The sequence below is a fragment of the Melanerpes formicivorus genome, unplaced genomic scaffold (assembly GCF_026170545.1).
Source record: "Melanerpes formicivorus ecotype bairdi unplaced genomic scaffold, bMelFor1.0.p_v2 SCAF_55, whole genome shotgun sequence".
Lineage (NCBI taxonomy): Eukaryota > Metazoa > Chordata > Aves > Piciformes > Picidae > Melanerpes > Melanerpes formicivorus.
Genome location: NW_027142407.1, coordinates 3,572,758 through 3,588,119, shown reverse-complemented (window position 1 = coordinate 3,588,119; position 15,362 = coordinate 3,572,758). Strand labels below are relative to the sequence as shown.

The window sequence follows — 15,362 nt, the reverse complement described above, 5'->3', positions numbered from 1 at the left end:
CCATTCTCCTTGCTGTTCAAGGCATGCCACAGATACGCACTAGCTGCTGTGGGCAAAGTAGTCAATAAACTGCCATCAGACTTTCTCTTCTGTTTAACTTTTATTAAAAGAGGTGCTAAGGTACTGTACTGTATGCAGTACATCATATTTATTACCAAAATTAACAAATATACAAAACTTATACATGTAATTTTCTTACATCCATTTATTGGTCTATAATACTGCATTTTTTCAAGTAGGTTATCTACAGTATGTAAACATCCCTTGGATTGACCTCACACAGATTAGGAAAGCCCATCTAACCCATGTAGCTATCAAATATAGCTTTTTCTTGTTTTAAAATTCATTTGGCTTTCATTGGTAGAATCTAATCTTCACATTTGGCACATGGAAGAGACATCTACAGTGCAAAAGAGGCAGATTTTCTGGTTTTGTTCTGAGCAGTTTAGCAGAGTTGTGTTTTTAAAAAGCTGAGAATTTACATAAACTTGATAGGAGATGGATTAGTGTTAATGCCAATGACTCATAGATCAGCCATTAAACTACAGCAGAAATTCAAAGCCTCTTCCCTAGCCAGGTGGAAGAAAACCCTCAGCCTTGAGTCTAAAAGATTAAAAAAGGACTCTGTTAGCAACAGACAGAGGAGGTTTAGTTTACAAAGAGCCCTTTGAGATTCCAGTTTCAATTTTCAGCTTTGTGGGATTTTTTTTTTTCCTCTTGTTAGCAAGCAATTTTGTTTCCTCTTTAATAGGGGAAAAAATAACTGGTAAGGAACTTTTCTGTGGTGGCATTTTCTCAGTGAGTTGAAGATTGTGGTTGGTGTTTACAGGTTTTTGAACCCAGACATACAGAGCTCAGTGTACCTGTACATGCACCTTGCTGTGTACAAGGAAGAGAGAGAGAGAGTAATGTCATTATATCCCAGGTGTAGAGCTTTCCAATTTTGTTTTAAAAACCAGGAAAAAACTTGCTTCCTTCTGCTTCTCACTTTTTCAAAAGCATTATTTATCTGAGTAAAGCTGATCCAGAGAGACCTTCATTCACACCCTTCTTCTCATTCTCATCCAAGCACCGTATTGCTATATTTCAGGAGGCCTCACATCCATGTCCATGGAAGCATCTGATGAGAATGAACCTAACTGGACACTGTTTTGCATGGGAACCCCTTTGCCATCTCTCATCCATTACCACAGAGCCCCACTGCTGTCTGTGGCACCATACATCTCAGCGAGCTTTTTGAAGCGTGGCCCCCAGTCCGTCAGGTAGTCGTAGCTCTGGTCTGAGTCTGTTGTCACTGACTGTAGAGAGCTGAGTGACTCTGCCACAGAGCCATTCCCCTCAAACATATATGTCTGGAGGGAGTCAAAGGGAGGTGCCCACAGGTCCATGTCAGCTTCATACAGCTTGGCAAGCACATAGTTGTGGACATTGTTGTCCATGACACATGCCTGAGGCACATACCGGGAGAGGCTCTCTATTTCAGGGAGCATGTCCTGCCGGTTTTTCACCACCAGCTGGGCCTCTCTTGGGTTCCACATGGCAGCGATATCAAAGGCCTCCGTGTCCTCCTCCCCGCCGCCCTCATCATCATACCTGACAATGTTCTCATGGATGTTCTCTTCCTCGTCAATGATGTATGGCTGCTTCCGCTGGCGCCGCATAGAGAGGATGAGGAGCACTAGCACTGCAGGAGGCAACCAAGACATGGGGCCATCAGCCATGGGTCAGATCTTGTAAAGGCTTCAGACTCTTTGCTACCCTATTTTCCCCTTGGTGATCCTAGCTGGTTCCTTGGATTTAAAGAGCTGTGGTATTTGCAGGTGGAGAGGCGTAGAAAACTCCCGCCTTTCAGTAAAAGTTAGCAGCCTGAGGTGCTGCTGTCTGTCCCTTTTCTCACCTTAATTCTTAACTCTTAGTGATAAGATGAATATCCAGTGGTGCTTGCAATGCACTGTAGTGATACTTGAGCTACTTTTCAGCTAGCTAAATACCAGTAACTTCTCTGCAGTGGCACTGAGCTCCAGAGATATTTTTTCCTGTTGTGTAGCTGGGGTTTGCTGCCTGTTTGGGGCTAGCTCTTGTGCCAGGTGCTGCACGTAACATGGATTGGGAATACATATGCCTATACAGCAAAACACAGAGCTAGCCCCTTGGTCTGCTCCAAAGCACTTTTTTCTTTATCTTCGAGGCTCCTGCCTTGCTACATGCTGGTACTTCTCCTCCTCTCCATGGTTCTTAGTGTGGGAAGAAGTGGTGATGCAAGCACCAGAGTCTTTTACTGGTGTAAATGTGCCATCACCTGGTGGCTGTAGTTCCAGGGCTAGAACTCAGCAAAGGTTCTGAATGCTGAAGTTTTGAATGGGGATATCTAGGGTCCTTTGAGGAGCCAGAATTGAGGCACTTCTAAAGAACTTTTCCTGTATTCTCTACTGCTTCTCAAGCTGGGTCCTCTGAAATCCCAGGGAATGTGTGTTTTGAACTAATATCCCATGACTTGAGAGAGTGAATGAGGGAACTGAAGTTGATAACAACAGCTGGGCAAGGAAATGATGAAATTTGCAGAGACAGAACACCTGCAGCAAAGGCACTATTTAAATGTAGTGTCTCAAGGAAAAGAGAGAGAGATGGAGATATGTCCTGCCAAAAGACAAGAAGTGGAACTGGGCTTACTATGTGTGTTTCCTTTGGGAGCACGTAATCAGAAACTGCTGAGGATGAGAAAGTAATCTTTCCTCAGCCACAGCTCTCAGTGCTTCCTCCTGGCATACCCTTTCCAGGAACGCAGTCATACCAGACACCCTAGCACTTTAAGCATCTGGCAGAAATACTTGCAGACCATAGTTTTCCTTTATTTCTATAACCCAGAGAGTAAAGCAGTATGGTGCTGACTATGCCATCTGGTCCTTGATTTGGCCTTTTAAGTATGTGTATGGCTACATATATAGAATAGAATTAACCAGGTTGGAAAAGGCCTTCGAGATCATCTACTCCAACCTATCACCCAACACCATCTAATCAACTAAACCATGGTGCTAAGTGCCTCAGCCAGTCTCTTCTTAAACACTTCCAGTGATGGCGACTCTACCACCTTCCTGGGTAGCCCATTCCAATGGCCAATCACTCTTTCTGTGAAGAACTTCTTCCTAACATGCAGCCTAAACCTCTCCTGGCACAGCCTGAGACTGTGTCCGTAGATGTTTGTATGCGTGCACTTCAAGGTGAGGCTTGACAGGGCTCTGGGCAGCCTATCTAGCTGAGGATACACCTGCTTACTGCAGAGGGGGTTGGCCTAGATGAATTTTGGAGGTCCCTTTCTATGATTCTATGATTTGTGTCCTTCGACTATGGTGGCTCAGCAACCCCCTAGGAAGAACCAAAGGGTTTGTCCCCTCCCTCCCAAGAAGAAGCCAAGGGTTTACCTAGCAGGACAAAGATGCAGGCGAGGATTGCGATGAGTGCCCCTCTGCTCAGGCTGATGGGGAGGACATAGGCCTCTGCATTGCAGGACATCACCATGCCATCATCATCACAGCTGCACACGTGCACGGTCAGCGTGCCTGTGGTACTTAGCACAGGGCGGCCATTGTCACTGATGAGAATGGGAAGGTAAAAGGTGTTCTGCTCATGTTGTCTGAAGCCAGAGCGCCTTGTCAGAATCCATGCCGTATTATCTAAGGGTAGAAAATAAATTGAGAGGATGCAGAGTAAATAGATTCAGCAGAGAATATCCATATCCATTTGTCTTGCTTTTTCTTTTTATTAGTTTGTCACTAATCAGCATTTTGCCTCTGCTTCCCTGAGATACTGTATTCCAGTATCTTCTCAGGCTGTTCCTCTAAACCTGCAAGGCATACACACCCTGGGAGGTGCCTTTACCCATTCTGATGTCAAGTGCCCAGAGCAAACTTGTAGCCTTCAGATTTAGCAAAAACAGCATTCAGATGGAAAACCAGAAACAAACAGTGGAAGGAAACTGGTTCTCGCTGTCTATTCATGTTTAGCAGCTTTTCTAGACCTGACTCTTAAATGCTGTCACCATTTTGAAGATGCTGGTGTATAACTCTTGTGGATAAATTAAGGTACTGTTTTTATGAAATATAGCATGGTCGTCTGCTTGAAGCAACAAGATGACAGCATGATATCACAATGAAAATCTGCAACTACACATTTTTCAGTGAAATACTTGCAAATTAGTTGTCACTGTTGCCATGGAGAAAGGTTGGAATGCTTTGTGTCATCATTGTCAGACTTACTCTGCTTTGACTTGACCATTCTGCTTCATTTAGTGTGACCACTTATTTTTATATGAACTAAAAGGTATCAAAATTATGCCGGTGAACATAATAGTAGTAGTGACCTAACAGCCAGTTGCTGTTGGTAATTTCAAGGGAAATTCCTGCCTTTGTTGCTTTCCCCTTCATAATCAGCATGGCTTTTAAAATGTCAGAATTTCAGTGGCATTTAAATTTGTCTATCCCCTCCCTCAAATTTCTCAGACTGTGCAGCAAGTTTCTTAATCAGAAACAAACTGGATTAAGGAATTTGTTCTTCTCAATTGTCATCTTAAGAGTGCAAGGAAAATCTTTGGAGATCAGTGATGATTTTGTCCATACTGCATTTCAAGCATTTTGTCCTCTGAGACTTTGGAAGAGTACAAGACTGGGTGTTTCCAGTGTGATCTGGGCCACTAGGGATTTTAAAGGAACATAACGGAAAATTGGCCCTTCTTAACAAATGTGTCTGCAACTCTTGGCTCAGCAAAGATAAATGGGAAACACAGGTGGTACTTGTCTCTGGCAGACCTGTTAGCCCTAACCTTGTGCAGCAATGTTGTGGGGGTTTTAGGAGCTGAGCCTCATGCAGTTTCTTATACTGCTGAGTTTTGTTTCCTGTCCCTTTGGTTCAGAAGAGGTCACAATATGCCCATCTGCATCTCTAGGTTGTTACCAATGCTCATTTGCTATGCTTGGGAATGCAGAATGCCAATCAGCTGTTCCCAGGTGGATTGGCACAGTGAGGCTGCTATCTGGGAAAGGCAAGAAACCTTTTGATCTCAAGTAGACTGTGAAAAACCCCCAAAATATCAATTTCATTATCATTTCCTGCCAATTCATCACTAAACCTGAAATCTTGGATGATTTTCTGCAGTGCAGACTCAGAAATTATGTGATAGCTTTCTATAGAGGCACCCATGGAATATATGCAACACCAAGCTATACTTGCTAGACTTGCCTGCTAGACTGAAATTATGCTCCAAATTCTGTACTTTGTGCTGCAACTCTTATGGCATCAGTACTTGTGCACATAAGTATTGAGACGTTGAGCTCCATAGTTCATAAGATAAGTATAAATTTGTAGCATGTTTTTAATGGAATCTTTGATAGTTTTTGTCTTGAATGTCAATGACATTTCACTTTTATTCTGAAAGCACAACATTTTGAAGTGTGTATGCATATTTGTATGTGAAAACACAGTGAAATTGTAATGTCTCATTAAATCATACATCAGTGTTTACTGATTTTACCACCTTTTCATATGCTGTACAGCTCTGAGTATGTGCAGCAGGTGTAGACAGAGAATTTTCAGAAATAAGTCCCAAAACCCAGCAGAGCAGCACCCTTGGTTCCCATGACTCCTGGGTAAGGAGTGTACTACAGATAGGGGCACTCGCTTCCTGCAAAGGTTCCCTTCCTTTCTCCTGGGGCACATGCAAGTGCTTTCTGTCTTGGACTGTTTATGTACCCTCTAGTGTGTGCATCCCTAGCTATTCACACAACATCTTTTCATCACTGGGCCCATTTTAGCATGACAAAAAACAGCCCAAAGGGCAGAAAATGGCAAAGTGCCTGCATTTATGCTGTGTCAATGGAAATGTCTAAGTCATCTCAACACTGCAGTTTGGTTGCATTTCTCTTTCCTGGATGAAAGACTCACTTTCTTCAAATTGACTTACAGCAGAAGTCATAAATTCTGTTCACATGACAGCAAACCTTAATTTCATGTAACACTGCTCTTTGTGAAGGCAAAAGACTTCATTATTCTCAGCTAATTATACTTTGCCTGTAAAAGAAGTCAAAGACAGTGAACCTGACTGAAACTCTGCAAGATTAGCTAGTGAGACATCTCAAGTGTTTTTAACCAAAATTCAAGTTTCTATAACCAAGTATTGGAAGACCATGTGTATAAAGAGAGGTGGGTTTTTTTCTTTTCTCTTTTTTCTTTCCTGTGCCAGGCTGATCATATTACCCAGATCTTAAGTATGTTGGTCTTGGTGATGAAATTCTCGTGGTCACTCTCAGCTGTGTACTAGGCCATGCATCCAAATCATCCCTAAAGAATCACTCTGTTACTCTGCAACTGCAGCAGCTAGGTGGTGTGACTCATCAAAAGCCATCAGGAAAGAGAAGAGGACTTATGTGGGCACAAAAGCCCCATTATATTTAAAAAAACCCAACACCCAAATAAGCATGGTAAGAATGCACAGTATTTTTGCATCACAGCTTACAAACCTCTTTGCCTTGCAGAGGGCTGGATGGTAGCTACAGCACTGAGCAGAGATACCTAAGATTGCAGCATAGTGGGTCCTGTGCCTGTGTGATATCAGGAGGTAAAAACTATACTACGCATGGGCCTGCAGGATGGTGTCTTCACGTGGTTATGAGAACAAGTCATGGAGCATCTCCTTCCTGCTGTTTTTTGCCTCACTGGAATTTTACCTCCCCTGGAGAGGTCAGAGGAATTAACCAGTCTGTAGGTCCAAACCCTGAGATCAGCACTAACCATTTCTAACAAGAAAGGCTTGGTTTCTTTCAGTATTGGGAACTGGGGATGATTAGCCCAGAACATGTTAGTTTTTTAAAACTAGTAATTATATCAAATAGTTCAGAATAATACAAAGAAATATTTTACCAGGAGTGAGAGAAAAAGCACAGGGAAGCAGGCATTACAGACACTGATGGCTTGAGGAAAGGCTCATTGTTTTCTCTTGGGGATTTTCAGCTCACTGCTTTTGTGTTCTGCCAAAACATGAGGTAGTCCACATTTTTAGGGAAGGAAACAATAGTTATTTCCTGGGATGTATTTAAATGCAATAGGGAAGACTGCCAGAGGCTTCCAGTGGCAAGCCTGGGAGTCATACAGTACTGATGCCTGCATCCATCAAAACAGATATTCTCTTCATCAGTCCCTAGTACCCAAAGAGGGAAGACAGCATTTAAAGGTCAATAGATGATGAGCTCAGAGTTTATGCTGGAAAAAAAGTTGGCAAAAGAAGCTTGTTTTAAGAATGGAATGAAGAATGAAATAAGCTTATTGCATTTCCAGATTTATCTCACCTGAATTTAGAAACAGGGGAAGACAGCTTGTCAATGCCCTACATCAGTAACCAAAGAAATGGCAGACCATTTCTTTCTTTCTTTCTAGCATAATTCCCTGCTTCATCACATATATCCTCAGGATGTTATTTAGATCCAGATTTTTGCAGATACTTCCATGTCTATCTCCCACTGATTTTACTGAACTCAAAGGGAACCAGGCATGTAAACAGCTTAATTTCTCCTTGCCCTGGATGCCTGTCTATAAAGTGTAGAACAATAGGATTCCTCTGTCTGCCAGAGATATGTGGAGAATGAATAGACTGAAGAAGTTCTCAGAGACTAAAATGACAGGGGCCAAAAAAATATGTAAAACAGCTCATCAGAATGCAAACTGTGATCTATCTGTTGCTTAGTATAAATTGAGGTTTTAATTGTTGCCAGGAAGGCTGCATGTCTTGCGGTTTCTGTAACTGCTGTATTGGACAACCAAGTAATCACACACAATTGCTGTTAAGATTAAACAGCGCCTTCCCACAGTCTGGGAAGCGTTGCTGTCTCGTGTTTACATGCACAGGTTGTGACTAGCAAGGTGGGTTCTGTTTGTTGTCTTGCCACCCCATAACATATAGTACAGCTACCCTTCCTGTGACTGTCATATAATTTATATAGTCCTGAGTGGTCCCTAGATGAAAATAGACATTATTGTTACTAAAATGGCATTCCAAATTGTTGAGGTAGTAAATTAGTCCTTAATGTGTATTTTTCAAATAGTTTGTGGTTTGGTACTTAACACTTTTGTTTCAAATTTGTAACCACTAGTACCCAAAGCTTCCTGTGATCTCCCTCTCTGGAAAACTGGTATTTTGCAGAGAGTAAGAAGCACAGCCATTCAGTCGCTGCTGTCACTATAAATTATCACAAATAGGGCCTTGGACAGAAAAAGTGCATCTGATGCTGGGAATTTTCTAAGTTTCTGTTTTTAGAACAATGCCTTGAGGATTAAATGAGCTTAGTCTGCCAAATGTTTTGGCAATAGTTATATTTTATTTGTTCACTTATTTTGGCAATATATATTCAAAAATGCAAAGCAGAGAATGGGAAAGAGAAAGGGATAAAAAAGCAAGAAACTCTGTGTGGAGGTTTCAGGGGCACTATAGAAAAAAGATTGCTTTGGGGATGAAAAAGCATTATTAGCATGCTGTGGAGGAGGGCATCTGACTGCAAGTAGCACATTTTCCAACAATCAGTAAAGGCAGGGTCTTCTGTATTAGCCTCTATGTTGCTCTTTCATATGCCTTCAGGGCTTACAGAGGTTAAGTGTGACAAGTAGGCATATGTGGGAGCAGAGACAGGCACTCTGCTTGGAGACTGGCCACAGTATAGTGGATAGGCAGTCATTCTTCCCATTTATTCTAGGATCACTTGGTGATTTGTGGTACTTCACACACTAAATCCCTACTGAAATCCAGCCCCCTTCATACTGACTTTTAAAGCTCTGCATCAAGTCAATAAATGTTGTCCCTCTTTCCTGATGAAGGCTGATGTTGCCCTGACCTCATAACCATTTCCTTACTGCCCATGAAGATTCTCTATCAGCAGCAGTTATATGAAGGCCTGCCCCATTGGTGCCTTCCTGCAGGCTCCAAAACCACCAAACCTTCCTCAAAAGAAGCAAATTCCACTCATTAGAATACACAAATGCCAGTGTGTTGCCATCAGTCTTCCCACTGGTCTATCAGTTTCTACTTAGTGTAGCTTACATAGATTTTAGCTGCATGCCAAGTTTCTCCCCTAAGGCTTTGCATTTCCTCCCTCCCTTGCTTTCTTTGGGAAACAACCATGTGCAAAGAGCAAGAAAAAGAAGTGCTTGGGGAAAAAGACTAGAACAGTACAAGAATTTTCCCTTTCAGTGCCTGGGAGAAAACATGAAGAGTATAAAAAAAAAGAGCAATAGGATTCCTTTCGGTTTTGTCTCCTAGTTCTATTACTATCCTACCTTTAAGCATCTTGTTTTGAATGAATGTGATTTTCACTCTGGTAATCCAGGGTGCCTGCAGGCTGACCACAAGACCTGAATTTATATAAAATACTGGCATATTTGCTTAAAGAAGAAAAAGGGGCCTGTTGCTAGAGAATAAAGAAGAACACATGATGTAATCTTCAAGTGTATATTAAGTACTATGTCATCTTATCACTGCCTTTAAGGAGCAGGTGTCACTTGGTATTATTTGAAATGCCAGTCTTATCACAGGCTGTAAATCACAGCCTCTCAAGTCCAACTCAGGCATTAGAAATTGGAGTAGTTAACTGTATGTGTCCACTCTGATTACCTTGATTATCCCTTAGAGTAAAGTTAGGGTTGTTGGCTGCCTCTGGAGCCAGGCTGTAGTAGAAGTGCTGACCCTCCTGTGGGTCATCCCTGTCAATGGCACTCACTGTCTGGATCAGCTACAGAATATGAGAACAAAGAAGAAATAAGTGAGACAAAATATTTATGATATATAAATGTAAGCAACTGAAGTATTTAAATAAAGCTATCTTGCAGAGGTACAATAGATAAGAGATTCAAAACCCTACAGGCTTCGTTTATTTTGCTATGATTTGTGCAAATCACTTTTTAAATAAAGGAGGAGACAGTTTACTTCAAATAACAGACATTTTTCTTTTATGGAGAGCTTTGAAGAAACCCCATACTTAGTTTCAGCTTAATTTTGCAGGTAGAAAAGGATTTCAGATTGATTGTTTTATCACTCGTAACTTGAAATCAAATTAAATTCTTCCCAGTGTAAAAGAGACAGAGAAAAGATAACCATGCAGACACTCTGCATATGAAATAAATGACACCCTGGAAATAAACTAAGACAATGCTAAATCCAGAAAGAGATTTGTCACCTCACCTACAAAGGCTTAGTAAAGTAGGTCTAACAGCTTAAAGCATGCTGAGCTATAACTCTGAGTAAACATGTGAACATCTTTTTAGACAAGGAATAAATCTTCACCTGGATTCTTGCATTCAAAAGTTATTTTTGCACTCAGAGGTAAATGACAGGTTATTAACCTGTCTTATTAACCACCTTAAAACTGATTTCTAAACTTTTACAAATGTGGGAACAGAATTTGGCTTTCTCCATTAAGGAAGAAATTATATATTTCTCAGAAAGTTTCAGGACACTCACCCTTCAAAACCAGGAATAAAAGACTAAGTAATGCTATCTTTTCCCTCTATTACTAAGGATCTCTCTAAATCAAGAGAGATGAAATTATCCTGTATATGACAGTTGCAAAGACAATTCTCCCAGCAGCAAGTAGCTATTTCATTCTGCCTCACAGCAAGCTGCGAGAAGCTTCAGCGAACACACAGTGATATTACAAGCATAATTTTTCCTTCATAAATCATGAGTGGTGTGTCTATGCAGTTAAACTATGGTCGTTAGGAGACACAAGTTCCCACCACAGACCCTGGGTGGTGAAGCCACCTAGTCACCTCCCCACAAGCAATTAGCATTACACCTTGCACTAGCTCTAGGAAGGGAAAGATTTAGCCATCTAACGCTAGCAGATCTTGTTCAAGGGCTTTGATGGGGTTTTGGGAGAGGAGAGACTTCACTGCTTGTTTGGAGCTGCTGCTTTAGTGTACGGAGTGGTAAGTCTTGTGTTGTCTGTGGCTCTCTGTCATCTCCAGCTCACAGGAGAACAGATTCAGTTTGGCATCCCTTTGAAGTTGATGTATGTCCAGCTATTTTAAGTCCAGGGGTGCTTAAGGCTCTTACAAGTAGGGTCTTTTAACAGTAAGCCTTATCTACCATATGTGGGCTGGGCTGACTCCATGGTGCTTCTCCTAATACTTCTTTGCTGCTGTTAAAGGACACACCAAGAGTTTGTGATTCTGTGATTTTGCCTGCTGGCACCTGTCCAAGGGAAGGCTTTATTTCAGCCATGGAGCGTACTGCACAGTGAGCCCAGAAAATACTGTGCAAGAAAAAAACACCCTAATCCTGGTGTGATGTGCTTGCCTTTGGAAAGCAGCACAGACAACTGCTGCTAGACTGCAGATGAAAAGTGGTTAGCTGAGGCCTCTTTCCAATGCTCCCCCCCTTTCTGGCACACTGTGTAGGACAGCATCCTCTCCCCAGCCCCTGCCATTAGTAGCATTTCTTACCTGCCCTGCTTTGGCGTTTTCACAAACAAAACCTTCATAAAACCTTGCAAACTCCGGTGCATTGTCATTCACATCCAGGACTTTCACAGTCACAGCCACGCTGCCCACCTGTGAGGGGTTGTCTGGAAGGAGGAAGCATAACATAAAAGCAGTGTAAGGGAAGGGGCTGCTCCTCACTCTGCTCAAGAGTTAAAGCAGCTTCTTTTCTACTGACTCATGTTAAATGACATTTTCCCATCGGGAATTGCAGTCAGGTGTGGGTTGTTTTGACTGTAGGAGTGAAACTGCAAATGCTGCTCGCTTGTCTACCCTGGCTTCCCATGCAATCACATCTTTTTCAAACAAATTTCATGAAAGACTTATACCTGGTTCAGACCAATGGAACTAATGGAACTATTTCTATAACAAAAGTTTTAGACAATGTCCCCCCCCCCCCCCCCTTTTTTTTAATTGCCTTTTGACTGGGCAATGCTGTTTGCTGATCCTTGGTATTGGGGGCAGGAATGAGGAAGAGACATCTAAGCATAGGTGTGTTATTTAGAGCTTGTTGAAAGTGGTAGTTCTGCAGTTCAGGTATGTTTTCACTCAGAATTTATGCTCCTTGAACTCAAGAATAGTGCCATCTTTTATACTTTGTACAGGGAGGTTAAAAATGTAATAATTCATGAAATTATAGAGAAAAGCTTTTCACTGAAGCTTAAAATTGCAATGAAAATGTTACATTCTGCATGACATAATTTGTGATATTTCTGTCCCACTGGTTCATTAGCTTTCTTTGCCAGTAAATCCATACATCATTGCACATAGACAATTTCCAAACTAAATGACCACAAAATACTTGTTTTTCTTACTTTATTTTCCTGTCCCAAAATATTTTTTCCTTATTTAATGCAAAATAAAACCCTAAGCAGAAAGGAAAAAAAAGTCATTATTAAGAGGTTAGAAAAAGTGCAAAAATGCAGAAAGATCTTATAAGTTAATATTGTCATCACTTCAGCCATATCACTTTGTGATCCACATACCTCTCTCTTCATAGAAAGAAATTATATGTTCATATAGAGAACTTTCCTACCCTCTGGAATTTTCTGACATGTTCAGTGTTCTGTATCCATAATGTGTCATGTTGCATCATTGAGATAATACTCTTAAACTATTATTTCTCCCTAATTTAGAACTTCATCCTCCTTCTTCCCACATGTCCTTGCTAACACACCGTCAGTGTGGCAGATGAATGCATTTACACTCTTAGTAATATTCATCTCATTTTTAATCCTAGGAGCTTTATTCAGGAGTGCACAACTACAATCTTTTTGAAACTGTTCACTAAAAAAATACTATGATGCACGTGTACAGAGGAAAACTGACAGAAGATTGACAGAGAATGAGTAAAGACAGACATGCCTTCATACTGCTCTCACCACTGAGTGCTTTTACAACCTCACAAGTATATGTGAATTTACATGGAAGTGTAGTGGCCATTGGAGGCTGAACTATTGATGGGGTGAGACCATATCATGTCACCGATACCTTTCAGTGCTTATAAGCGGGGCAGGAAGGCCTTGTGTACTGGAACAGCCTGCAGATCTCTGGTGGCATCACTCTGACTCTTAGGAAGTATTCCTCTGCTAATTTCCAGTAGGCTGATTCTGTTTTGGACAAGCCTCTCAAAACTTCTTTCCTCTCAAACTGCTTCATATCTCTCAGATAGAAGAATGGCTCAGCTATTGGCAGCAAACTTCTGAAAAGCTGCTGCCCCTCAGCAGATGAATTGAGATCCTGAGCAAAAGCTATGTGGATTGATGTCAGGGAAGATTGGGTGAACCTTTTCTATTATTTGCTTATATATCCCAAACTTCTTTAAAAAGCTCACATCCACTACAAATTCAGCTAATTTTTTCATACTGACACACTGACACTGATCAGCATTTCCTTGTTCTCATAGCCTTAGTAAATACCCAGCATGGATGAATTGTAATATCCATTGTAATATCCAAAAGCAGATCAAGTTCGGCATACTAGAAGATCCCAGAGCACTCTGGCCCAAGTTATTTATACAACAAGCTGATGGTTGTGACATTTACTTGCTGCTGAACCACAGCAGTTTTCAACTAGTGACCTAGCAGTGTAGGATCACTGCTGCTTACCAGTCCCTGCACCACTTGGTCTCCCAGGTAGGACTGGTAGCTCTGACAGATGTGCAGCCTTTGCAGCACCTGCTTTAGCTGCCTAGGCTTACTGAAGAGAGAACGCTCTTGTAGAAACACATCAGGAAAAGTTTTGAATAAATCCCTAGAATACTAACTAACTGAAAAAGTAGCACTCTGCATTTAATTGCTAGCCTATACTGCTCCCACTAGCATGTGAAAAGGAGCGTAAAAAATAAATAAAATGCAGTATTTGCTTGCTGATGTCACAAGAGTAATTCAGTTAAATACAGCTTCCCACTCAGTGCATAAGACCATGTGAATTGCTGAATTCAGGTCTCTCAGCCTGCTTTGCCTATTGTATCTCTTTAAAAATCTATGCACTGCCTGCATTCTCCTTACTCAGCTCCATGGCCAGCACAGTGATATTGTGCCAAGAAACATCCTCCCGGTCAAGAGGTCTTGCAGTCATCAGTGCTCCTGATGTAATGTCGACATAAAAGAACCGCCCTGGATCACTGCTCCTGTCAATCGAGTATCTGAAAGAGTACATATTAAAAACATTACATAACCCTTGTGAAAACTGCTGTAGCCAATGAAGTACCCCAGCATGAGGAGTACTGTCATACACATTGCCATACACAGATCCACAATCTTCTACAACCTAGTTAGGTGCTCCATTGACTTGCATAGAAACAGAGTGAGATGCTTGGGAAACTCGGACTTCGTGTGGCTAATGGCATTTAATGGAGAGTACTGCTTGGATGATGCTGGATGGCAGGAAGATTTAGAGGCAGCAGCCTCAAAGCAAGGCATAGCTCAGCAAAGGAGTATCTGCTTCACAGTAAAAACTCTCTCAGGATTGTAACTTCTTTTTCTAAGCAAATTAACTATGCTTTCTCTTTGGGCACAATACAGATGGAATGAAAATTACATCAGGTCATTCTCTGAGTCTCTATACCTAGGCTGATGAGGAGGAACCATTTCCATCCTTGGGGGTTTGTATTTTCTCCTGCTTCAGGGGAATAAACTCCCCCTGCATCCTGGACCATCCTACTGATTGAGCCATGTCAATGCGAGAGGAATGATGACTGGGTTTCATGTATCCTCCACTGTGAGGTACATTCACCGTAATTACTGAACCTGCCTGACCAATGCCATGCCAGTTTAATGCTTCTTGTCGAGGAGGCTAGCTTCAGTGGCAGGTAAGCCCACAATGGGGAATGGAAATGCGGTGGAAAAGGTCAGCAAGGAGCTCTTTTCCAAGCTTTTTGAAGCTGGGAATGCGGCTGGTCTGTGCTGGGGGCCGGCAGCTCGCGGATGGGCTGCAGAGGCGGCACAGGCAGAGACAGCATCACCAGCGGCAGAGCAAAACCAGGCGTTAACCGCCAGCACTCACTGGCTGAGGAGACCGGCGCGAGTGCAGGTAAGGCAGCATTGGGTACACCATTTGAGGCAAAAAGGAACGTCAAAAGGTTTTTTGGGAAGCATTTTGAAACTGGGAAAAACGACTGGCCTGAACCAGGCATCGGTAGCTCGTGGGCAGGCTGCAGAGCCAGCACCACCATGAGGAGAGTTAAACGAAGCGTCAGCGGACCAGCGGTCACTGGCCAAGGAGACCAACTTTGGTGCAGGTAAGCCCACACTGGGAATAGCGGCTAACAAGGCCAGCAGACGGCTCGGCTGGTTTATGGGACTTTCTGAAGCGGATTGCCTCTGCTGTGAGCCCGCAGCTCATGGGCG

General features: G+C 42.2%; 1 protein-coding gene and 1 long non-coding RNA gene across 4 annotated transcripts in view; one reads left to right on the top strand and one right to left on the bottom strand.

Annotated features, from left to right (window-relative positions):
• LOC137452520 (uncharacterized) overlaps positions 1–15,362 on the top strand; it is a 163,368-nt gene that overhangs the window by 63,117 nt on the left and 84,889 nt on the right. The window lies entirely within an intron of this gene.
• The window catches only part of CDH20 (cadherin 20), a 199,351-nt gene continuing 184,118 nt past the window's right edge, over positions 130–15,362 (bottom strand). For both annotated transcript variants that reach the window (XM_068160991.1, XM_068160992.1), the window contains 5 exons: positions 14,022–14,158; positions 11,476–11,597; positions 9,647–9,764; positions 3,420–3,671; positions 130–1,684 (listed from right to left, as the gene is read on the bottom strand). In XM_068160991.1, coding sequence (XP_068017092.1) covers positions 1,185–1,684; positions 3,420–3,671; positions 9,647–9,764; positions 11,476–11,597; positions 14,022–14,158 — 1,129 coding nt within the window. In that variant the 3' untranslated portion in view covers positions 130–1,184. The remainder of the gene's footprint in view (positions 1,685–3,419; positions 3,672–9,646; positions 9,765–11,475; positions 11,598–14,021; positions 14,159–15,362) is intronic.